Source organism: Protopterus annectens, chromosome 6.part0 (assembly GCF_019279795.1).
Source record: "Protopterus annectens isolate FY-2018-M chromosome 6.part0, PAN1.0, whole genome shotgun sequence".
NCBI lineage: Eukaryota > Metazoa > Chordata > Ceratodontiformes > Protopteridae > Protopterus > Protopterus annectens.
Window position 1 is genome coordinate 1,332,740,306 of NC_056737.1, and position 26,690 is coordinate 1,332,766,995.

The following is a 26,690-nucleotide window of genomic DNA, read 5'->3' on the forward strand; positions in this document are numbered from 1 at the left end:
TGTGCAGCACTCTGAAATATTAGTGAGGACAATGTCCAGTATGGTTGCAGCCCTAGTTGGTGTACTGACTATCTAGTCCAGGGAGTTTGTGTTTTCAAAATCCAGGAATCTCTGTGCATGCACGTTTGATGTTGTATAGGATTTCCAGTTAATAGTGGGGTAGTTAAAGTCATCCATGAATATGGCACTGGGTTGGATGCTTAGTGTTTCTAATAACTTTAAAATACATGGTAAGGGTTTCCTGGGTCACAGAGCGGGACCTATAGCCTGCAGGGAAGTGGTACTGGATTTTACCTATGGTGATTTGAACATGGAGCAGCTCAAGTGCTTTGTCCTGTTTGACCAGCCTTGAAGTACATTTATTTTTGATGTAAATAGAGACACCTCCACCTTTAGTCCCTGCCTGTGAAGTAGCTGGTCTAAACGTGTGGAAGGCATTATAACCCTGCACTGTTAGTGTGCTGTCCACGGCTTTAAACCACGTCTCAGAGACTGCACAGACATCAGCATTCTCTAGGGTAAAGAGAGCTTCCAGGGAGTGGAGCTTTTTGTTTAGGCTCCTAGCATTGAGCAGTAATAGCTTTAGATTTTCTTGGTTTTGATTTGCTATGTCGGAAGTACTTTCAGTTTGGCACTGCCTAAAAAAAGCACTATGGGGGAAGACACTGTTTTAGCTAATATTCGAAAGCTTAGAGGGTTGAGGTGCAGACCATCCCTGGCAAAGCAGCGGTCTGCTGACCATCTCCTTCCATGTTGACAAATAGTGCACCTTCTTGGAATGACACCAGAAACTAAGCCAATTATTAAAGTCAATCAACTTTTGTTCGCATTGTGGCATCATCCTTGGAGTAGGTAAAATGCTGCTCTATGCTAGGCTCACACCAGCATGAGACACATATTCTGAAAGCTCTATGATGTGTCTCTTCGTATAGTCTAGGGATGTACGTCTCAGATTATTTACTCCCACATGGACTATGACAGAGTCATATTGGTAAATGTGATCCAATGACCTGAGTGCATGCGCAATGTGGCTGATCCTAGCCCCTGATAAGCAACTGACCGTAACTTTCTCCTTACTCAGGCTGGTAAGAGGGACATTAGTGTGTTTTACAATGGAGTCTCCAATGATAGAATGTTGGACTGTGTGGTGACTTGACTTACAGGCTTAGAAGTAAAGGCTCCATGAGATGTAGCTCTATATGTTAATGGGGGTGTTGTTTTGAAAGTGTGTGTTTGGGGCTGCTTAGGGTATTTCTTGTGTGTACTTTGTCTAGGAGGTCTTTGTGGTTCAGGAAGTTTACATTTAAGTGCCCCAGCATATGTGGATCCCGCATAGCAAGACGATGTCCCGTTTTATTCTCAGCTACAGTGTCTTCTGTGTGGAGGCATACGTGAATGGGGCGTGCCTTCGTTGAAGGTTGTGCATCAGGGCTGGTAACCCGGTAAGTAAAAATCCACTACCAATCATTAGCGGACCGGAGTTCCGCTGTGGCGACCCCTAACTGGGAAAAAGCCGAAAGACAAACCCTTTTCCTCACTGTAGTGCGATCTCGTAGTTTGTATTTATAATATACAGGGGGGCTTGTCCCCCCTGCAAAACATAATTAGAAACATCACCCGAGTCAAGATAACCTAGGTAATGTCTATAATATCAAATTGTGAATTATCAACTTTACCGCTGTCATCATTTTGAATAAACATTTCTATTTCTTGACATTACTTTCGAGTAACTGAATAAATGACGAACCGCAATTCAACATTTTGATAGTAAATCTTGCAGCAATTGGTCCAGTATCTCATACAAATCATCTGCAAGGCCCTGCTACAACCTAGGTATCTGAGACAAGTAATTCAGTGCTCTGACTTAAAAAGTGAATGACACAAAGATCCAGTTTTGTAGTGATCCAAAGAGCAGGACTTTTTTTTTTTTGCAGGGATACATCACAGGAGACTGAAGAGCTGGCTCCTGCATTACAGCAGCTACATCAACAATAAAATCCACTATAGGTGTCTTGTCTTTACTAATGCAGAGAGTCCAAAAGCTGGTCAGGCTTTCCTATCTGGTCTTTTTCATAAATAGACCATCAAACACCGGGGTTTTTCCACACCTCTTGGATAACCAAGTACACCACTTTGTTGGCTGAATGTGGTTCAGAGGTGCCCTGTACAGACGCCTGAAAGACAATTTTCTCCTAGACATCTGTTAGTGAACCCTCCCAAGCTTCCTGCTGCACTGTGGGAAACTCAGTTGTGCAATGAGAAGCATTGCCATAGTTTTCACCCGTAACCTTCAATAGAACAAGTCCCTTTGTTAATTCTAGAGCAAAATCTGGTCAAACTAGCCCATTCCCAACAGCAGTTACGGCAAAAACCTGCCATAACAGTCGGTTAGTTTCCATTTCTCTGGCCAGCCTGATTGACTTGGGCATCATGAGGCAATGCAGTAACTGCCTAATGTACAATGACAACCACTTATTCCTAAAAAAACAAATACAATATGAGAGAGATGTAATTACACTATGAATTTAGAACCAATTCCCTCATGTAACAATAAACCAGACATCAAACATGCTGTCAGCATGCACACACACACCACCTCTCACACAAAACAGGGTCATAAAACATAAAACTACATACCCAGAGGTACTCAATAAAAGTCTACCAAAAGATCAGAAACCTCCAAAGAGCAAACCACATGCACACCATTGCAAAGCAAATAAAATCCACCACACATCACTCACACACTCACACACACACACACACAGACACACACACAGACACACACATATCAGCAAATACACCCATAAGGCAAAACACCTCAAAACCAAATGTCCTGGTTATAGGCAACTCCACAGTAAGAGAGAGAGACATTCCTCTCACCAGGCTGGACAAGGAGAAGGTTGCATTCAGCTGCCTGTCAGGTGCCAGGATCTGTCAAATCATGTATGTACTCAAGTCACTCAATTATTACAGTTATGACTCTTTTAATAGTACACACTGGGGTGAATGACTTGAGACGTACCTCTCTGGACAATATAAAGAGAGACATGGCTGAACTCTCAGATTGCGTGTCCCAAGCAGGTATGTCCCTAGCCCTAAGCAGCATTCTACCTTCAACCAGGATGATGCCTCAATATAGTCAAAAAATGACTGAATTCAACAATTGGTTTAGCTTCTGGTGTCAATCCAGGGGGATCCAGCATCTGTCAGCCTGGGAAGAAATGGTTGACAGACCATGCTGCTTTGCCAGAGATGGTCTTCATCGGTCTCCTCTAGGCTTTCAGATACTGGCAAAGGCACTTGCCTCCCCCATAGTGCCATTTTAGGCAATGTCAAAACAACAAAATTTCTGACAAAAAAATCCACTGAAGACAAACTCAGGGTAATGCTGCTTAATATGCTAGGAGCCTAAAGGGGAAACTGCATTCCCTGGAAGCACTCCTCACCTTGGAAGATGCTGACGTCTGTGTAGTCACTGAGACATGGCTCAATGCCAGAAGACAGCATCCTGTCCATGCAAGGCTACAATGCCTTCCACACATTCAGGACCCAAAACGAGTGTGAACAACTTAAGACTGCTTAAACAGTACAACTCTTGAGCTACTTCAGGTCCAACTTAACAGTCTACCACCTTACCACATCATTATTAGCTACGGGTCCCCAACCATGAACCAACAGAAGCACACCCCCTACCTGGACTTACTAGAGTCCCTCACTATACAGCCAAACACTTGGGTCATTGGAGATTTCAACTACCCTTCCATCAAATGGGCAACATACATGAAACATGCTTGCCCTGAGATTCCTGGACTCTGTTAATACAAATGCCCTGGAACAGCTATTCTGAACCCCAAAAGGGGCTCAAATTTTAATACTCACCAATATGGGGGGGGGTCACTGGAATATCCCAAGTGTTACCCTCCCTGGTAAGGTCAGACCATAAAGCTGCCCTGTTCGAAGTAACTATCAGACCTAATATCCCCACAATAGCAAAAAAACTGAAAAATGTCTCCAAACAAACTACAGCCTACTAAGTGATGGTATAAAAAGTTTCAAACCCCTGCTAACACAGCCAACAATGACTCCTATGCAGAGGAGTACACAAATGCCCTGATTGGATCAAAACCAGGTCCTCCCAAAAAAACACGCCACCCTGCTGGACCTTAAGTATAAATGGCTTATATAACAAAAGGAAGAAACTGATGGCTAAGAACAAGATAGAGCTTACTCAGCAAAAGAAGAACACCCTCCACAGCTTGAACAAGCAAACCAGATATCTTGTAAAGTCCTCTAAAGTTACTCATGAAGCTAAATTAGCATCCCTAGCTATGGATAATTGTAAGGCATTCTTTAGCTATGTCCAAAATCTAAGAGAATGCCCAACTATGTAACGAACTTACAATGGAGGTACCTCTCATACTGAACTTGAGGAAATTGTCAACCTGCTAGCTGACAGATTTGATGCAAACTTCACCCCCGTCCCCACCAGCCATACCCCAAAGCATACCTGACAACAGTCCTCTACCTAGTATCTCCAAAGAGCAGGTCATATCCACACTCTCCAAGGCCAAAAACATGGCCTCTATGGGACCAAACAACATCCCAGGCTGCTTACTAAACAATCTAAAACAAGACCTAGTGGAATCACTTTGCGCACACTAACTTCAGCCTGAGCACTGGTTTTGTTCCAGCAGAGTGGAGAACAGCAACAGTAATCCCCCTGCACAAAGGGGGTCCATCAACAGACTTTGAGAACTATAGATGCACAAGTCTAACCAGTAAGGCCATGGAAAGAATCATCCTGGACCTCATCAAGGACACAGGTGACCTTCAAACTCTTGACCTGACCCAGTTTGACTTTGTTAAAGGTAGATCATGCTTACCGGACCTGGTGGGCTTATTTGAGAATTTCACCAAAGCCCCAGATAAAATCAAAACAGTACATACTGCCTATCTCGACTTAGCCAAGGCTTTTTACACACTCCCCCACTCACGTATCATTGAGAAACATTGCCAGTTGGGGATTAACCCATGTGTCACTAGATGGGTAGTCAACTGGTTCATCGACAGAATGCATATCGTCAAAGTTGGGGATTCCACCTCTACCAGACCAGTTACCAGTGGCACACCACAAGGATCTGTACTGGGCCCTCTACTTTTTGGGATCTATTTCTCAGAAGTCCAGGCAAAAGTAGATGGCCTGTGGCTTACCAAGTTTGCTGACGATTGCGAACTGGGTGCAATCACTGAGTTGCACACAATGCTAACATATTATAAAAGGGGCTATCACAGACAAATGATTGGTGCCAAAGCCATGGACTAAAAGCAAATGCAAAAAAGTGCATTATTATCTCCTCTGGCAAAAAACAAGTCCCTGGAAAATTACAATATTAATAGCATCCCTCTAAGCCCAAACCCACTAGTGCATGATTTGGGAATACAGGTTGATAACAATCTATACTTCTATCACCATGTGTCCACAGTGGTAAAGAAAATACTCTACATTAGGCATCTCATAAGTATGGGCATCGCATCCAAGACTAAGGATGCTATAACTTCTCTGTACCCAACCCTCATCAGACCACTAATAGAGTACAGTGCTCCCTTTTGTATGTACTTCATCAGACACCTGCAGTAGCTGGACAGACCACAGAGGTTTCTCACCAAAAAAATTCAGAGCCTCCAAAACATGGCCGACATGGAAAGACTGAAAAAAACCCTGTCACTGTACTTTGTATCCTATAGGCTGCTGAGAGGTGACTTGTGCCTGGCCTACACAGCAGTCTCTGACCCTGCACTAATGGAATTGCATAACATACACAAACTAAATGGAACAAGAATCACTTACTCCAGGGATCTCAACCTAGCCTATGACATTAACAGAACATGCTGGAGAGAAAGATCTCTCTCTCTCTCTCTCTCTCTCTCAGAGATTGCCACTCCTCTGGAATAAATTCCCAATTCACATGACGCAGAGCTCCTCAATTACCATATTCAAGCGCAACCTAAACAATTGGATGGGAGACTGTAAATTCACTCTGGGGGTGGCACCTATGTCCCTCATGGACAGGGGCAGCTGTGTTGATCACAGACTCACTCTGCGAATAATGACCATCTAACCAAGGGCAATTAGGGAACATGGATATAACATTGCTAGGCTTGTAAAGGCCCTAGGGCCATTAGCCTAGTAACCTCCTATGGATGCAACACCGAAAAAGTCAATAGGTTCATAGTTAGAATGTCTTGGGAGGGAAAGCAGGGAATCTCTTAAATCTGGACTGTCTGGTATGGGAGACTAAGGGACAGTCAAAATGTATCCTCCTACATCTCAGCTTCTACACACTTAACTGGAGGAGAAACATCTAAGATAGAAGTAGTGAGGGGGGATTTTGATCTGGAGCAATAAGAACTCCCAACAACTTTCTGTTCCTCTGGATGAAGACAAATTTGAGCCAACAAGCTCAGTATGAGAACAGTCTTGGGTGGAAACTGTAAGCCAGGTGGTTTACTAACCTAGCTGGCATACAGATCAGTGGAACTAGAACAGAGTACAGTTATGTGACACTGATAATTGTACATATTCAAGTAGATCAACATTGTAGTACTGATTCTTGGGTCCTTCTGCCATGCAGAAGCCCAAGACTGGCCCAATTTCCAGAGTCTGAAAACAAATGTCTGAATGTGAATTGGGAGTTTGTTCCAGAGGGATGACCATCTCTGGGAGATGCATCTTTCTCTCCAGCATGTCCTGTTAATGTCGCAAACTAGGTTAAGATCCCAAGAGCAAGTCAATCTTGTCCCATTTGACTTGCGGATGTGCAGCATTTTCATTAGGGCAGGGTCTGAGACTGCTCTGTAGGCCAGACACAAGTGCCCTCTTAGCAGCCTATAACATAGGGTATAGTGACAGGGACTTCAGTCTATCCATGTAGGTCATGTGTTGAAAACCCTGAATTTCTTTCAGTGAGAAACCTCTGAGGTCCCTCCAGCTGCTGCAGGTGTCTGGTGAGGTACATGCATAAGAAAGTGTAGTACTCTATTAGTGGTCTGATGAGGGATGAGTACAGGGGAGTTGTAACATCCTTAGCTCTGGATGCGATGCCCTTACTTATGAAATGTGCAACACAGGCCCTCCTTACCACTGTGGACACATGACTATCGAAGTTAAGGTTGCTTTCGACCTGTGTTCCCAAATCTCTCACCACAGAGTTTGAGATGGGGGGGGGGGATTGTTGCACTGCAAAAATTATCTGCATGAACATCTACAACTATGGTTAGTGTGATAACTGTACAATATTCTTTGTAGTTAATGTTGTAGCCCTGATTTTTGGAAGGAGTCCCAAAGCTACAGATTGGCAGCCAGATTGTCTGACAGTCCCCAAGAAAGCAGGTTCTGTAGGACAGCAGTAGCAAAACCTGCTCTAGCCCTGAAGGCATTGACTAAATGGTAATGTTTAGTGAAGGTGTAGACAGATGCCCATGTGGTAGCTTCCAGGATGGCCTGTGTAGGGACATCTTTAAGGAAGGTGGCAGTGGATGCACTGTGAAGAAAGTAATGCAGTGGCTATGCATTTAGAGAGACTGTGCTTGGAGATGGATCTGCCTTCTCTCCCTTCTGCAAAGGCCACTAGTAGTTGATCTGCTCTACCTGGGAATTTAGTCATAGCCAGGTAATACCTGATCTGTCGATGTATCTCCAGGGAATGTAGGATGTGCTTGGCTTTATTTTGTGGGTACGGAAAGAACAGTGGCACGTGAACTGCTTGATTCAGAGGGTTCTGATACTACTTTGGCCATAAAAAGAGGGGTTGGTTCTTAGGGTTATCCTGTCCCTGTGAAACACAGTGAAGGGTTCCTTTGCACAATGGGGTTTGTTACTCTAAGACGCATCTGGCTGATGTGATGGAAGACCACCCTAGTGATAGCCAAGTGAACATCTTTACAGGAGCAGAAGCTGCTGGCTCAAAAGGTGGCTATGTAAGTTTTTTTAATACACAGTTTAAATCCCAACAGGGACAAGGATTCTCCTGGGGGGGGGGCTTAGATGTATGACCACTTTTAGGAATTGTTCCAGGTGGGGGGTGAGAATAGATAGGGGAGAACAAGTAAGACATGCAGCGATAGCCAAAGCATACACCTTAATATTGGAACAAGAAAGGTCGTTCACTGTTGGTGTAGTGGATAAAGCAATAGATCAACAGAGTGCATCGGTTTAAGATGATCCTGAAAGGTATACCGACACGTGAGTTGTGTCTGCATGAGTAGGACTAGTGTCTGTTTGTGCAACAAAAAGAAAACCTTTTCCATTTGGTTAAGCATGATTTTTTGGCATTTGGTTTTATTGCCTCAGTCTCGTGGTAGACGCACTTCTGTAGAGTAGTGGGGTCAAAAACAATCCTCCATACTGTTGGTTAGGGCGTGGTCAGGTCAGGATGAATGACAAACCCCTTTAACTGTGAGTAGGTCTCTATCGCCTGTTGAAGAATGCAATATTTCCCCTCGCTGAAAGTCAAGAGGAGAGAGAACCAATGCTGCCTTGGCCAGATGGGGACTAGAAGATGTGTTCCAGAGAATGACCCTCTTCTGGAATACGCTTCCTATTTGTGTGAAGCAATGTCCTTCCCTGACCACCTTCAAGCGCATTCTGGACCAATATATAGAGATCACAAATTCACTCCTGGGGTGGTGCCCATGTCCTTTACGGACAGATATGTCTGTATAAAACAGTCTAACCCCGCTTGTTGACCTTTATCATTACCCTAGGGACAGAAAATTGGGTGAAATCTGGGTAAAACTGGCTAGGCTTGTAAGTGCTTTTGAGCCATTAGCCTAGAAATCTCCTATGAACCTAAAATTGGTCTCCAGGTGCATTCATTTCTTAGAAAGAGAAATATTCTCGAGTAAAACCCTATGCCCTACTCCTCTGCAAAAAGTGGTTGAATGGATCCTTGCTATAAAAGATCTAGCAAGATGAGAAGCAGAATACCCTTTTGTTCTTTTGGGGGTAGGGTGGCCTTTCCCTAAACTAAATGGAAAACCCTTTTTCTATGACGTGAAAGACCCACTGGTCTCTGGTAATGAGTTTCCATTGCTGCAGGAATAAGGACAGTTTCCATGCTAGAGGGAGGGGGAAGGTTGTGGGACTGGGGATGGTGGGCTGTGCACACAGGGTTCTGTGAACCCCCAGGTATAGCGGATCAGGCTGCCACCACCTAGACTGTCTGTCTCTCTTTGCTCAAGGAGAACTCCCCTTGACTTGCCTATGGGGAAAAGGCCAAGGTTTAAAATGATAATTTCTATTATATCTATGAATGGTAGACAGAATTTCTTCAGTTTTTTTTTTTTGTTTTTGCCCAACTTCTCAAATACTTCATCTGCAGGAGAGCCAAAAAGGAACTTATCCACTGGGGCATCCAAGAGTTTGTCCTTTACCTGGTCAGAGAGTAGTTGAGTCCTTAGCCAAGCATGGGTACAAACAGAACCTGTAGTAGCTGCTCTACAAGATGAATCCAGTGCATCATAACCACATTTTAGTGTGTGCCTGGACATGTGCATTGCTGATCTAGCTGCTTTCAGCACGTGTCTCTGTAAGGTCTTGCCAGTAATGCCCTCTGTTTTAGAAATTATTTGCTCTGTTAGAAAGACTAAGTATTTCAACATGTGAAACTGGCACTTACAGGGCCTTAAAGAGAGGGTAGCAGTAGTATGCCTTCTTTCCAAATCTATTCAGCAGTCTAGTTTACCTGACTTTTGGTAAAGTGTGTCTAGCTGCAACCTTAGGGGCACCTATGGGGGAATTCAGTAGGTGCAACTAAAGGATCAGCCTGCAGATTTTTGTAGAGATGCTTGCAGTGTCAAGTATTCTACAGAAATTTTGTGCCAGATGTTTTTCTAAAATTTGGAGTGTTAAAAGTTTATATTTGGCAATAATCATGAAAGTTGTATTCGTAACCCTATAGAAATGATCTGGTTTCCCTGGGGCAGGTGTCTGGGAGATGGAGATGTGCTCTGGGGAATGGTAGACTCAGAAGCTCTCTATTATGGGTTTGGACCACAGACAGAATTCCTTGGAATCCCAACTAAAAGCCTCTATCATCTTATACACAGAATCCGCAAATTATATGTCCCTGGGAGAGAAGCAGAAGAGACTGAATCATCTGAATTACAGTCACGGTAGGAGAAAGGAAGGAGGTGCTCAGAATACAATTCTTCCTCAGATCCTGGAGAGTCAGAATTTTCTTGAAAGGAAACATCCCTCCCTCCTTTTGCTGGGAGAAGCTTCAGGGGTAGGGAGCTGTGTCTGGCTGGGCTCCCTAGACTTCATAAAGGCCTTGAATTCTTATCTTCGGAAGGTCATGTGCTTCAACCTCGTCTGTTGCAACTTAGGACTAGGGAGTTGGCGGAGGCAAGCTGACTGATCTTTTAGGCTAGGGTGTCCATTTAGAAAGGACAGACTCGGGACTTGGTCAGTCGACTGCGACCTTCTTCTGAGTTCCTGAAGTCTGATCATATCTAACAGTCGAAGAAGAGTTATCGCCCTCAGTAACCAACATTTGAGTGTTAGAAGATGAAACATGCAAAATGGCTTTGGACCCAACAGACAATGGCATTATAGTACTCATATCAGACTGACCTGCTAACATATGGGCATCTTGAGGGGTCAGGTAAAAGAGGGGCCACAAAGGCTCCTCATCAGAGTTGCAGGGAAACTTTAAAGTGGATGCCAAGGGTTTGCTGGCATCCATTGAATCATGTCTTAAACTTTTTGTCCTTGCATTTCTTGGGCAAGATAGTCAAAGCAAAGGAAGTGAAGGGTCCAGGGATTCTATGTAGGCTGTGAGGATTTCAGCCCTGCACTCAAGTGTCTTTGGTTGTTAATCTAGCATAATCAGGACAACTAGAAACATTGTGCTGAGGCCCCAGACTAAAAAGACAAAAAGAATGAAAATCTTTATGCTGGATTTTTCCCAGACTTTAAGCAGTTATTGACATTTTTAATCATTATTCAGAAGAAAAAAATCCCCAAAGGGGTTACTTATCTGAAAGCAAGAGGATATAATTCTGGAGAAAATGATCCAACCAATGGACTGCGAATGTCTGACAATGGAGTAGCAGATTTGGACTGTACAGCTTTATTTCTTGTGTGGATGTCAGTTGGCTAGGAATGACGCAAAAAAATCTAGAAACTGAGTTGGTTGTGAGTTTCAGCATGGCAGAAAGATCCAAGAATCAGTGCTGCAACAATGACTACAAAGAACACCTTGACAGGCACTGAAGGGTTCCAATACTAATTGGTCGAGAGGCCCTAATGCTGAAGGGAAAATCAACATTGATCCTAGCACTGTTCCCCTCAGTACTGAAGGCGAAGAGCCAATGATGCTGATGTCCAAGCAACACTGACAATATTAGCATTGACAAAGGCCTGGGGTCACTGATCCAAAAAAAAAAATACAGATGAGAGCATCAGCAACAAAAGAACAGGAAAGTACAGTTGTGTACACTTACCATAAATGTAGATGTTCAAGTGTATTCACTGTTGCAGTCATTACATTTGGGTAATCTGCTGGCAGGATGCCCTCAGTCGGCCTGATTAACAAAGTCTTGGGTCGTGTGTCGGTTGCTGTCCCTTCTTCCATGACGGCAGGTCGTTAGGGGTACAAAACATGCAGCCGATGAGATTACATCAGTTTTTCTTGCCCCAGATGTCAGGTGCCCCCCAAATGGGGAGCAAAATAAAATTTAACACACAACAATATACTTCCAACCAAAAGCAAATACAGCAAAAAGGCTTTTAAGCATAGTAAAAGAAAGTAGAGGTATAGTAAGAGAAAAACAGGGGGCTGAAGGGAGGGTAACCAGGACTGCAACAGTGAATACACTCAAACATCTACATTTATGGTAAGTGTACACAACTGTACTATGTTCTTCGTGTTTCACTGTTGCAGTCATTACATTTGGGTAGATTCCCAAAGCTATGGTTGGGAGGATGGATTTATACAGCATTAGGACCAGCTATAAGGCCCTGCAAAACAGCAGTGGCAAAGCCAGCTCTAGATTTAGAGAAAATTGGTAAGTGATAATGCTTGGTGAAAGTGTGAACTGAAATCCAGGTAGCAGCTTCTAGAATATCCCTTGTAGGAACACCTCAGAGAAAGGCTGCAGAAGTAGATGCAGCCCTGGTGGAATGAGATCTGATCCCCTGGGGGAAAGGTTTTCCATGGTGCTTATAGCAGAAATGAATGCAATGGCTTATCCATTTAGAAATGGTTTGTTTTGAAATAGCCTTTCCCTCTGTTCCTGCAGCAAACGCCACCAGCAGTTGTTCAGATTTTCTTTGGGATTTAGTCCTGTCCAAGTAGAATCTAAGTTGTCTGTGCACATCCAATGAATGCAGAATCCACTCCCCCTTGTTCTGTGGATTGGGAAAGAAAGTTGGCAAATGAATGGACTGATTAAGAGCCACACTGGATACCACCTTGGGCATGAAGGATGGATTGGTCCTGAGTGACACCCTGTCCGCATGAAAGATGATGAAAGGCTCCACTGCCATAAGAGCCTGTAATTCAGATATCCTTCTAGCTGAAGTGATTGCTAAAAGGAAGGCTGTTTTCCAAGAAAGAAATTTTAAGTCTGCAGTAGCAGCTGGCTCGAAAGGAGTTAGAGAGACTTTTTCCAATATAAAGTTAAGGTCCCAGGCAGGGGATGGAGCTCTCCTGTGTGGTCTCAAGTTTTTGGCCCTTCTGAGGTACTGCTTGAGCAGAGGATGAGAGAAGAGGGGAGGTTCTGTGTTGTAATGAGCTGAAATGGCTGAGGCGTGGATTTTAATGGAGGAAAAAGACAGGCCCTTGTGAAGCATCTCAGGTAAATTAGGTGCTGCTGTGCTCAACCCTTGAGATTGATTCCAGGCACAGAATCTTTTCTATTTGTTAGCAAAGATTTTCTAGTGCTAGGTCTTCTCGCCTCCAAGAGGACATTCATCACAGGTTTGCTGAGGGATGCCAAGGGGGAATTTAAGTGATTAGCCAAGCTGCAAGTTTCAATGTTGGGAGCTGAGGGTGCAGAATTTGGTTCTCCTGCTTTGACAGTAAGGAAGGTGTCTGTGGCAGGTACCATGGAGAAATTTGCAACACACTGCGCAGGAGTGGGTACCAGTGCTGGCATGGCCAGTCTGGAGCAATCAAAATCATTTTTGGTTTGTTCTGTTTGACTTTTAGCAGAACTTTGGAGAGTAGAGGCAGAGGGGGAAAGGCGTAGACTAACAGGATTTTCCCGCTGAAGGACAGAGCATCCACTTTCCAAGCTTTTTCGTTAGGAGTTCTTGTGCAAAATTTGTCCAACTGGTAGTTCTGAGGGGAGGCAAATAGATCTATGTCTGGGCTCCTCCATTTGCTTGTCAACATGTTGAAAATCCATGGTTCCAGTTTCCATTCGTGTGGGTCCATGAGATTTCTGCTTAGTTCGTCTGCCAGAATATTCAGCTTTCCTGGCAGGAATTGAGCTTGTAGTTGCACTTGGTAGCTCAAGGCCGTGTTCCACAATGCCATGGCTAGTCTGCAGAGGGGGTAGGAATGTGTACCCCCCTGCTTGTTTATGTACCACATAACTGTGGTGTTGTCCGTCTTTACCAGTAGGTTATCCTGGATAAATGTAGTCCTTGAAGGCTGTCAGAGCATTCTGTACTGCTAACATTTCTTTTCGATTGATATGTAGGTGGCATTTGTTTTGGGCTCCATTTGCCCTGAATGCACTTCCCTGCCAGATGACCCCCCCATGCATAGTCTGATGCGTCTGCAGTTAGGGTTTGGGTGGCAGGGGGTAGTGTGAATGGCAGTCCTTTGTTTTGGTGGCAGGCCTTTGCCCACCATAGGAACTCTAGGCATAGGCAAGGTATGATAGGAATCATTGTTTCCAGGCTGTGACAATGTTGACTCCATAAACATTTTAAGTACCACTAAAGTTTCCTCATATACAGTCTTGCATATAGAATTAGAAGAATGCAGGAGGTCATGAACCCCAAGGCTTGCAGAATTTGTCTTGCAGATAGCAGGGTTTTGTGGCCACTTGTTTGAAGTAAGTTACCAAATGAATTTGCTTTTCTGGCATGGGGAAAGCCATCTGGGCAGTTGTATTCAAGCTTGTACCCAGGAATGTAATCTGTTGAGAGGGTACTAGTTGTGTCTTCTTTAGGTTTATGGTGTACCCTAAACAAGTTAGAACCCTTTTTACAAACGCCAGATGTTTTATAAGTATGGCCTGGTTTTCTGCCTGAATTAGACAATCGTCCAGGTATGGACATATTTGAATATTTCTTTGCCTGCAAAATGCAATTACTGGAGCCAGGCACTTTGTGAATACCCTGGGCGGAGTAGACAAGCCAAAGGGCAGTGCAGATAATTAATAATGCAAGTAGCCTGCTTTGATGCGTAGGTATCTTCTGCAAGATTCCCTGATTGGAATATGTAGGTAAGCTTCTTTCAAATCTAGAGCTGCCAACCAGGTATCCTTGCCTAGTATAGGAAGTAAAGTACAGTTTTGTACCTACCATAAATGTAGATGTCTGAACTGGATAGCATCTGCAGTCATAACAAATGGGGTTGTCCTGTCGTCAGGCAGCCCTTCGGCTGGATTCGGATTCCAAAGTCCCCAAAGTCCGGACTTCACCCACACTTCACCATCTCTGCTGGTCTTCGGTCTAAAGGCATCAGCCAACGCCATTTTCCTCAAGTGTTTCTCCCCAGATGCCAATTGCCCCTCTTGCCAATTAAAATTTTTGGAAAAAATAATGTCAATAAAAAAAAAATACAAAAAAAAAACAAAAATTAACACATATATGTACATACACAATGTACACTATAAGAGACCCCAGCTAGCTGTAGGGAGGATAGGAGAGTAGAGGAAGGGGGAGAGAGGAGGGAGAAAGAGGAGGGGACTGGATCCAGTTAGTCTACTTCTACTTATGGTGGGTACAAAACTGTAAAATGTCCTTCATGGGGATGCATCTGCAGCATCTAAAAAATGGGTAGAATACCAAATTAAAAACTAGAGGAGGAATAATAACGGATAGGGGTGGAGTCAGGGCAGTTACAGTGTGGGCAAACCCTGCTCGTCTAGAATATAGAGAGGTAAATAAATGTCGGGTATGGAATATAGAGGTAAATTGTAATGCCGCAATAATTGTCTGCACTGCCTCCTTCCTCTTCCACCTCTGTCTGTAAGCTGTGTAAGTGGTCTTAAGAAAGCTGTGGTAGTGGCTGTAGTTGGTGTATGGGAATGGGTTTCTATGAATCTGTGGTTTTTTTTTTTTCCATTTGATTTGAGTTTGTCTGGAAATTGCTTCCTTTTCCTTTCTCCTAGGCTACAAAGAGCTGGCTGGTCAGTCTTTTTGTTTTCTTGGTTCTGTCCAGTGTACATGGGTCAGTGTGTCTGTTCACATCCAGTTCAAAGCTATCAGAATTATCCTTGGACGTTCTCTCTGACAGGTGAAGAGTCAGCATCTTGAATTTTGGAATGTCCAGAAAGGTGTTTAGAGTAGACAGGTCCAGAATTGGACGCCATGATTTTTCTTTTCTGGGTACCAGGAAAAGCCTGGAATAGAAACCTTGTCCCTTTTCCTCTTCTGGTACCAGCTGAATAGCTCCCATGTTTAAGTGGGAAAGTACTTGTTTCTGAGCCTCTGCCCACTGATTTGGGGGCAGGTCTGGCCACCCGTTTGGTGTTGGCAACGTGTGGAAATGAAATCGGTATCCCTGGGACACTATATTTAAAACCCCTTTGTCCTGGGTTATGAGTTCCCAGTTTTTGGAGAGCAATCTTTCCCCCCAAAGGGGCGGCTAAAAGGTAAGTGCTTGGTAATTTTAATGGTAAGTCATTGAGACTGTTTACCGTGGGGGGGTGTCTTATTTCCAGATTTGGAAGTGGAAGCACCCCATTGCTTAGTTCTGAGAGTCCCTTGGGACTGAAACCTGGTGCTTTTGGTGTGTCTGGGTTTGGCTTGAGTGGATATGGAAGGAGCTGGAAAGGACCAGTTCTTAGTAGGCCAGTGCCTACTAAATCTAGGAGGTTTGGAGGTTGCACTTGTAAGAAATCTTTCATGGTTTGCATAGATTTAGCTTTATCTTCCATCTTTTTTACAACTTCTTCAGTCTTATTGCCAAACAGGCGGCCCAGATTTAAAGTAGCATCCAACAATTTTTCTTTAACATGATCAGGCAGAGATTGCTCCTTAAGCCAAGCAGGCCTTCTAAGCACAGACCCAGTAACAGCAGCCCTGCAAGAGGCCTCTAAAGAATCAAAACCACATTGCAAAGTATGTTTTCCAACTTGTTCAGATGAATGCAATGTTGTTGTTTGTCTTTCGGCTTTTTCCCAGTAAGGGGTCGCCACAGCGGAACTCCGGTCTGCTAAAGACTGGCAGTAGATTTTTACAAAACGCCAAGGTGTCAGCTCGACGCCCAACCTTCAACTAAGGCATGCCCATTTACGCACCCATGTCTTTCGAACGCTACCCAATCGTGGGGAGGACATGCAGACTCCACACAGAAGGCACTCCCAAGCCACGCCGAGAATCGAACGGGAGAACATCTTGCTGTGAGGTAACAATGCTATGGTCGTACCACCGCGGCATAAACATAAATCCTGTAAATCTTTATTTTCCACACAGTCAGAAATCAACATCATTTTCTGTTTAAGCAGTCCCATGATATGCTGTTGATATTTTGGCATATGAAATTGACAGTTTAAAGCCCTGACTGCCAAGGTTGCAGAAGTATAAACCTTTTTACCCCATATATCCAGCGCCCTGGAATCTCTATAAGAAGGGGTAGGATTTTTAGCAGTAGAAGCCTTAATGCCCTTGGGCCCCTGAGAAATGGTTTCTGGGTCCGCAACAGGATTTTTGAAAAGGAACTTGTGGGAGTCAGGAACCCTGTAGTTATCGGTCAGGTTTACTAGGAGCCAGAGGTAGGGAATCGGGGGCCATACTGGATTTCGAAAACACATCAACAATGTCTAGTACAGGAGGTATAGCCAAAGGCCTATGCTGAGGAAGGAGTAGGAAATCCCTAAGTCTCTTTCTGGATTCAGAAAATTCCTGACTTTCCCTGTGGAAATGCTCCCTTAAGGTATGTAAAGTTTCCCCAAAAGAAAAGGCCTCGGGGGGGGTTGGGGGGGCAGAGGGAACGGAATCCTCTGCATCAGAATCCTCATAAGTAGGCATGGACAAATCCAGGTCATTAGAAGAGTCAGAAAAAACAGAGTCCTGATCAGAAGTTTCATAGTCAAGCTCAGACCTAGGCCTCTTAGAAAGGGGGGGGGGGGGTTGACTACCTATGATTTGAGTAATTAAATCTTCAGCCATTTTGATCATTTGTTTTTTTAGGCATAGGAACCTAAACATGTGACCTGGGTGTCAGACATAGATCGAGATTTAAGCCTTAGTATTGAAGGTGGAGTCGGTTTAATATGCAAGTCTGTAGGCCTGAATATACCCTCGGAAGCCGGTGCCTGCACAGTGGCTCCGGACCCATCCAAGATAGAGACATCCGCGGGTTCCATAGGTGAAGCATCTTGCAGCATACCAGACTCTGAATGGGTCTCAGTAGAGGCCTGCGAATCAGAAGTAGCGGGTATCGGGCTGCGAAAGTGCCTCACTGAGTACTGCCGAACTAGCGACTGGCTTAAGAGAAGTGTCGTCGGCAGTTTTGGACCTCGACGGCCTGCTGTCGTTTTCCTTGCGTTTTTTTGGAATTGGATGGCTAACCGACGTAATTTCTGGATAATTAAACTGAGAACCGAAATATTTAGAGGCAAAAATGTACCGACGACAGACAGCGCACTGATTAAATAAAGCACAAAACCGACAGCAAGGTACGTCGTGGTCAGGGCCTAGGCAAGGAATGCAGTACAAATTAAAATCTTTATGAGGTATTTGCTTCCCACAAGTAATGCAATTATTAACTTTTACTGACATCGGTAAGTAGCAAGAAAAAGTTTCCCCAACGGTGTACTTAGCTTTATGTTGAAGACTTTGGTTCTGAAACTTGACAATGAAAATTTCAGGAATCGGCCGACTGGCACTTGCGAACTACTTCTGCTTTGGGCACCGCACGGCAAGAAAGACTGATGTAATGGTGTCGGCTGCATGTTTTATACCCCTGACGTCATGGAAGAAGGGACAGCAACCGACGCAGGACCCAAGACTTCGTTAATCAGGCCGACTGAGGGCAACCTGCCAGCAGATTACCCAAATGTAATGACTGTAACAGTGAAACACGAAGAACATCCAGCATGGCAAATGGCAGATGACAAAGAGAAGTCTGCAGCCAGCAATATCAATCAATGTTTATGATGATGCCTCCATCTACAGTGAGCCTATTGCTAAGTGCTTACAAATCCCTTGAGAACCAAGACCAAGCAGGATGACTGATCAGAATGCACAATCAAAAAAATAGCCTAATGCCATTTTCCACTGTTAACCTCCTCAGTGGCAAAGGAAATCTGAAAGTGAAGGTCGCTTATCATTATGGGAGGAAGTGAGGACTTAAAGCTGGAGAACATTCTTGGCATCTACCAGACTTGCGCATGAAGCTAGCTGGATAGTCTGGATCACACGTAAGTGACTATTTTTAAATTTATTACTCTGCAAAATGCTCTGATAGGTGCTGACATTTTCATTTTACATTCAAGTTTTTCAATGGGGACACCGTGGTGGTATCTCCCCACCAACTTAAAGTAACAGTACTCCAAGATTTTCAACATTTTTGACTCTCTAACAAGAGTCAGCTTGTATTTTGGCATAATGTCCTTGTGTTTTGCTACTGACCATCTTTCATGCATTATTTCAATTCACAGTTTAATGACAGGCTTGAAAGAGTAGCTTAATTTATTGTTTTTTCAGACTCCGCAGTAGTACTATGACATGTTTTCTAGCTGATGAATAGTTGGTCAAATGTGCTGATAATACATATGCATGCAGAGACAGACTAAATGCAGGTAGTTAAATGCAGGTAGTACCTAGGTTTAAAACTTTTTATTGACACTGGTTAGGATAACTTGCTTAATTATTTTCTTACGGTCATAAAAGTTTTAGATGGGGCTATCCCTCCTGGCCTATGACATGGCATGGATGATATGAGACATACTAAAAAGACAATGTGAGATTTCAGTAAAAGCCAGACTGGTGAGCAGACAAATGACATAAGCACCTTCAGGCAGCATTCCAAGACAGCATTAATTCATGTTTTCTTTAAGTGGCACTCATAAGTTGACTAAAGGAAAGAAAGGCACACTATGATGAAAAAACCTTAACATTGTGGGTGGAAATGTCTTTTAAAGAGGAAAGTGTTAACCTTCAGTAGCCACCATAACCCTTGCAGTGGGATAGGTAGGTAGTATACAAGATAATATACCTTGCTTACTGGAAGGATGAGTAATAAAACAAATGTTCATACCTCACATGCAGTGTAACTGCAAAGTTGTTACTTAACACTATATTACTAAGGAAAAAAAAGCACAGATGCTGTTGTGCCTTCAAAAATACCAAGGACTAATTAGTTCCTGCACCTCCCTTTATTTCTAGTGGATATAGGGGGAAAATGACATTCTTCTTGAAGGACCATCCATAAAACAAACTTGACAGGTTATCAAGAACTGTATGCGAAAATGTTACATAAAAAAATCACTGAAAATAATGTAAAAAAGACGGACATTTTATTAATTTTCAGTTTCACAGTCACAGTACTACTAAAATAGGCACTATGTCAGCAGCACAATCTATATACTGCTCTCAAGTTTCCAGCACAATGCAGAAATTCTCAGAGAGTTGAATCTGCAAGCTTTCAGTGTCCTAGTGTGAGACTCAGTATAAAATGGAATTCACTGACATTAAACAGAACTTACAGAGTCTTTCCCAGATCTTTTCTTGGGTGACTTAACTTTTGATTCTGATCTTTGTCTGTTTCTCTCCTTTTCACCATCTTTCTCCTTGTCTTTTCTTTTCGGTCCTTTTCTTTGTCCTTGTCCCGATCTCGTTCCCGTTCTCCTTCTGACAAAGGAGATTCCTGAAAATAGAGAGGAACAGTTGACTGCAAGTATTAAACCTTTAAAAAGTACAGTTAAAGGAACAGCTAGCAAAAAAGTTGAGAGTTAAGTATGATACTAACTACACATGACACATCTTTCAACAGTAAATCCTAACATTTGGGTTACCCTACCTTCTATTTTTCCCTTGGTCCAGACAGATTTTCCAATCTGCCCCTTTCACCTGCAAAGATTGACACTGTTCTTGTACTTGCAAAAGTATGTACACAGGTAACACCCTGTTCCCATACAAATCTAGCAGTGGCCATGTACCCTCTGTGGTTCTTCCACCCTGAAAGTTCTGCAAGGAGAGTGCGTGTGTGTGTGTGTGTGTGTGTGTGGGGCAAAGGTAAAAAAAAATAGGGACACATTTTAAATATTGCTGTTATAAATTTATAAAGTTGTTAGAATAAAAGGTTGGCCTTACCATGCATTTTCTGAATGATATTAAGAGTGGAGGAAGATGCACACAGGTGGATTATATCTTATGTAGGAGGGCCAGTTTGAAGGAGATTGGAGACTGTAAAGTGGAGACCAGAGAAAGTGTAGTTAGGCAGCATAGGATAGTGGTTTGTAGGATGACGTTGGTTATCAAGAAGAGGAGGAGGAGTGTGAGGGCAGCACCAAGGATCAAGTGGTGGAAATTGAAAAAGGGTAATTGTGAGGTGGAGTTCAGGGATGAGTTAAGGCAGGCACTGGGTGGCAGTGAAGAGTTACCAAATAGCTGGGTAACTACAGCAGAGCTAGTAAGGGAGATGGCTAGAAAGGTGCTTGGTATCACATCTGGACAGAGGAAGGACGACAAGGAGACATGGTGGTGGAATGAGGAAGTACAGGAGAGCATACAGAGAAAGAGGTTGGCAAAGAAGAAGTGGGATTGTCATAGAGATGAAGAAAGTAGACAGGAGTATAAGGAGATGAGGTGCATGGCAAAGAGAGAGGTGGCAAAGGCTAAGGATAAGGCATATGAAGAGTTGTATGAAAGGTTGGACACTAAGGAGGGAGAAAAGGACCTGTACCGATTGGCTAGACAGAGGGACCGAGATAGGAAAGATGTGCAGCAGGTAAAGGTGATAAAGGATAATGAGGGAAACATACTCACAAGAGAGGAGAGTGTGTTGAGGAGATGGAAAGAGTACTTTGAGGGGTTGATGAATGAAGAGAATGAGGAGAGAAGGTTGGATGATGTAGGGATAGTGAATCATGAAGTACAATGGATTAGCAAGGAGGAAGTATGGATAGCTATGAAGAGAATGAAGAATGGAAAGGCTGTTGGCCCAGATGACATACCTGTGGAAGCATGGAGGTGAAAAGGTAGTGGAGTTTTTAACCAGATTGTTTACTGAAATCTTGGAAAGTGAGAGGATGCCCGAGGAATGGAGAAAAAGTGTTTTGGTACCGATTTTTACGAAAAAGGGTGATGTGCAGAGCTGTAGTAACTACAGAGGGATTAAAGTGATCAGTCACAGCATGAAGTTATGGGAAGGAGTAGTGGAAGCAAGGTTAAGAAGGGACGTGATGATAAGTGATCAGCAGTATGGTTTCTTGCCATGAAAGAGCACTACAGATGCGATCTTTGCTCTGAGAGTGTTGATGGAGAAGTACAGAGAATGTCGGAAGGAGATGCATTGTGTTTTTGTAGACTTAGAGAAAGCATATGACAGGGTGCCTAGAGAGGAGTTGTGGTATTGTATGAGGAAGTCAGGAGTGTCAGAAAAGTATGTAAGAGTGGTACAGGATATGTACAAGGGTAGTGTGACAGCGGTGAGGTCTGCGGTGGGAGTGACGGATGCGTTTAAGGTGGAGGTGGGGTTACATCAAGAATCAGCTCTGAGCCCTTTCTTATTTGCAATGGTGATGGACAGGTTGACAGATGAGATCAGACAGGAGTCTCCGTGGACTATGATGTTTGCAGATGACACTGTGATCTGTAGTGAGAGTAGGGAACAGGTGGAGGAGACCCTGGAGAGATGGAGATATGCTCTAGAGAGAAGAGGAATGAAGGTCAGCAGGACTAAGACAGAATATATGTGTGTGAATGAGAGGGAGGATAGAGGAATGGTGAGGATGCAAGGGGTAGTGGTGCTGAAGGTGAATGAGTTTAAATACTTGGGGTCAATAGTTCAGAGTAACTGTGAGTGTGGAAGAGTGGTGAAGAAGAGAGTACAGGCAGGATGGAGTGGGTGGAGAAGAGTGTCAGGAGTGATTAGTGACAGACGAGCACCAGTAAGAGTGAAAGGGAAGGTCTACAAGAGGGTAGTGAGATCAGCTATGTTATATGGGTTGGAGACAGTGGCACTGACAAAAAGGCAGGAGTTTGAGCTGGATGTGGCAGAATTAAAGATGTTAAGATTTGCACTAGGTGTGACAAGGGTGGACAGGATTAGGAATAAGTATATTAGAGGGTCAGCCCAGGTTGGAAGGTTTGGAGACAAAGCCAAAGAGGCAAGATTACGTTGGTTTGGACATGTGCTGAGGAGGGATGCTGAGTATATTAGGAAAAAGATGCTAAGGCTGAAGCTACCAGGTAACAGGAAAAGAGTAAGGCCTAAGATAAGGTTTATGGATGTGGTGAGAGAGGACATGCAGGTGGTTGGTATGAGAGAGCAAGATACAGAGGACAGAAAGAAATGAAAACAGTGAACAAAAAGGCAGAAGAATGTTCCGTTTAAGCTTGCTCAGCAAAATCACTACAATAACTAAGAGATGAGCGATGCACCACACCATAAAACGTATCTCAACGATTTATTCAGAACTGTATCTCAACAAGACAAAAAGTAACAAACAACGGATTAGCGCTTTCAGCTATCAAAGCCTTCTTCTGATCCACATTCAAAAACCACATCTCAATCTAATATAAAGCATATAGCAGCCAATGACAAAAAAACATGTAAACAAGCTGTTTCGCTCTAACCAATACAAGTGCTTATACAAGCACTTCATCATCCAATGCGTTTCGTTATTCTAATTAGCTTTGACTAGCAAGTTAAGATGCAAAATGTAAATTAGACTTTGCTTTCTCAAACATCATTGGTCTCAGCTAGCAAATGAAAGCAGAAATGTAAATCAGACTTTATTTGCTTAAAAATCATTGGTTTACTTTAAGCATTATACAAAACCTAGCTTTAACTAGCAAGTTAGGATGGAAAATGTAAATTAAACATCACTTTCTCAATCATCATTGGTCTGAGCTAGCAAATGAAAGCAGAAATGTAAATCAGACTTTGCTTGCTTAGAAATCATTGGTTTGCGTTAGACATTAAACAAAAAAGGAACTTATATCAAAACAGTATTCCCTATCGCTTTCATAAAAATAAAAAACAGTTATTCCAAGTTCACTCATCAAAAAGCGCGATTCTATAAAGACATTTAACAAAACGTATCTTACCAAAATATAAATAATTAAAACATTTTAGCATTTAAAAATACTTATGCAAAGTCATTAATAAAGTGCTAATAAAATATAATATCTGTAAATTATGTAATATATACTACCTACATAAAAAATATTAAACAACAGAAGCAGAAAAAATACATTAATAGTATAAGCAAACGCTATAGCTGAAGATGTCATAAACAACGAACCCTAGGAGCTATAAAAAGTCTGAACAGCACCATAAAAAAGATACGATGACCATCTTAAATTTCTACTATAAACAACAGTGACTAGAAATAAAAATAAAAATATATATATAAATATAATACAAGTCACTAGGACAATTAATAAGGCAATATGGGTCATAATCAGAACCTTCGAACAGACAATAGTACACAATATATAAAAATCATATGATTGATAGTTAACAAGTCAACCATATGAAAATTATATTTATTACTAGGCTGTATATTGAATAATTTTTCTATTCTTCAAAAAACGGCTTGATTGGTACACTTCCATTTAATCCAGGTGGATGATCAGCCCACAGTCTCATAATCCATTTGGATTCCTCACGTTCAGTCAAATTCACCAAATCACCCTCTCTTTCATTTTGTTTTAACTGAGATATTATCATGAAATGAAAATTATGCCCTACATTGCTTTTTATATGTGTAAATAAAGCATTAGTTTATTTTCTGGTCCTTATGTCTGATAGATGTTTGGAAATCCTTTCTTTCAATTTCAAATTGGTTTTCCCTACATAAAAAGCTGTACAAACTGTGCAGGTAGCGATGTAAATCACATTTCTACTATCACAATTTGCAGTCCTAGAAAAATAGAATATTTTTCCTGTGTCCGGATGTGTAAATCACTTGGTGCAGTTCATTACATAGCAGGTCTTACAAAACCCACATTTTTTAGTTCCTATAGAGCTTTCTTTTTTCATCATTCTGCCAGAAGAGCCTGTTCCTTCCCTATAGCATAATAGTCTTTTTAGATTTTTCTTATTTTTGAACTGAAAAGTTGGAGTTGAACCTACTATGCCTTTTATCTTAGTATCAGCAGTCAGAACTGGCCAGTATTTCTTAATCACTTGGCAGATAGTATTATGGTCAGATCCAATAGTTAAGCCAACGCTCAAAGAATTCATATTCTTAGTATTGGTATGATGACTCTCATTCCCTACGTTTCTAGTTGAATACAAAGGTCTCCCCTTGTTTTTTCTCAGTTCAGTGGCTTCTATAACATTTGAGTTCACTCTCCTAGTCAGATAGCCTCTCTGTTCAAAACTCTTCAGTAAACTATTCCTTTCCTCAATAAACACTTTTTCATCAGTACAGAGTTTAGAAATCCTAACTGTCTGATTTTCCACGATATTATTGAAAATATGTTGAGGATGCATACTAGTATAATGCAACATATAATTCCGCCACATTTGTTGACGAAAGAGGCTGGTAGAAATACCTTCCTTCAGGTCTAAGCGTATACTAACATCCAAAAAATCCATTTCAAACCTGGAGCTTTTGTATTCAAACCTTAAAAAATCAGTAGTCTCTGTCAAGATAGTGAACAAAACTATTTAACTGCTCTCCATCACATCTCCAAACGATAAAAATATTGTCAACAAAACGATTGTATAAAGTAATACATTTGCTCCATTGATTCATTGAGTCTCTCATCCATTCTCTCTCCCATTGTGCTAGGACCAAATTCACATAACTACTGGCACAAAGGGTGCCCATGGCTACCCCCCAACTTTGCCAATAGTATTTGCCTTCATACGTAAAGATGTTATTGCTGAGAATTAAAGTCAAAGAGTATACAAATTAGCCTAGGATTAGTTTTTTCTTCCATAAGAAATCTTCTGATGGCTTCAACCCCATAATCATTGGGTATAGATGTAAAAAGGCTATTAACATCTAAAGTCACCAGTAACAGACACTCAAAATCATTTACATTGTATGTAGCTTCATATAATCACTGTAAAAAGTCTCCTGTGTCTTTAATAACTGTATTAGCTTTAGGAATCAATTTCTTGAGCTCTTTCTCAACAAATATCGAAATAGGCTCAGTCAGCCATCCTCTTCCTGCTACAATGGGACGTAAGGGAGGTGATATTAAGGTCTTATGTATCTTTGGTGGACCATTAATAGAAGGTACAGTAGGATGCTCAACCTCAAAAAGCTCATACTGTTCTTTGTCAATGATTCTACTCATCAAGAGGTCATATAAATCATTTTTCACTCTTTGCTTCATCGAGTTCAGTTCACTCTTACTAATCTCATGATATGGCTTATCATCGTTCAACATCTTTCTCATTGAAAAATAATAGGTTTCAGCATCCATTATTACCACTGCTCCACCTTTATCTGCTGGTTTAATAACTATATAATTTCTTATCTTTAGTTCTTTCAATGCTTGATTTTCATCCTTGGTTAAATTGTAGAAATGCTTGTTCATATGCATCTGCCTCAATGCAGCCACTTCTTCTTCAACAGCATATATAAAACATTAAACAGCTGGTAAATTAATGGGAACAAAAGTACTAGGTTTCTTTAGCATAACTTCTTTATCACCCTGTTTAACTTTATTATCATTCCCAAAAATATACTTCAAAGTCAGGTTTCTACCAAATAATTTGAGATCTAAGAGAAACTCATCAAACGAAGTTAGAGTAGCTGGTATGAAGCTTAGACCTTTTTCAAGTAAATTCATTTGGGATTCTGTGAGTTGAACAGTAGACAAATTCACAACTAGGGATTGGGTTGCACAGTCTTCCTTTTCTTCCTTTCCCTGCTCAATGACCTTCCTGTTCGAGGAGTCTTGTTCATAATTAAAAAAGGGAGTTGTTCAACAATAGGTGCATGTATGGCCCCCTTCTTGCAAATCGCCCCCAAGGGTCATTCATCTTGTTCATGACTAGAAGTTATCAGCACCTCATCTGTAGTCTCTGGTGAATCCAGGGATATCATATTGTCATCCAACAGACAAACGCTGCCATTAGTAACTTTATTCAAAGAATTAGGTCCATTTCATTGGTGTACTTGTGCATTAACACAAAATTCTTTAGAACCAATTAACTTTGATTTATTTGTACTAGTAACTGCACTTATTTTCTCTTCTTTTTCTTTATCTTTCTCTCTTTCTTTTTCTTTTGTCAATCCTTGTTTCTCTCCTGTTATCACTTTTTGAGTATTAATAGTGTTCCTAGGCCACTCGAACAGCTGGCCATTTT

The 26,690-nt window shown here is 42.2% G+C and overlaps 1 protein-coding gene across 3 annotated transcripts in view; it reads right to left on the reverse strand.

The window, feature by feature from the left end:
* Positions 1-26,690, reverse strand: part of PRPF40A (pre-mRNA processing factor 40 homolog A) — a 3,102,395-nt gene that overhangs the window by 488,603 nt on the left and 2,587,102 nt on the right. For all 3 annotated transcript variants that reach the window (XM_044074905.1, XM_044074903.1, XM_044074904.1), the window contains one exon: positions 19,897-20,057. In XM_044074905.1, coding sequence (XP_043930840.1) covers positions 19,897-20,057 — 161 coding nt within the window. The remainder of the gene's footprint in view (positions 1-19,896; positions 20,058-26,690) is intronic.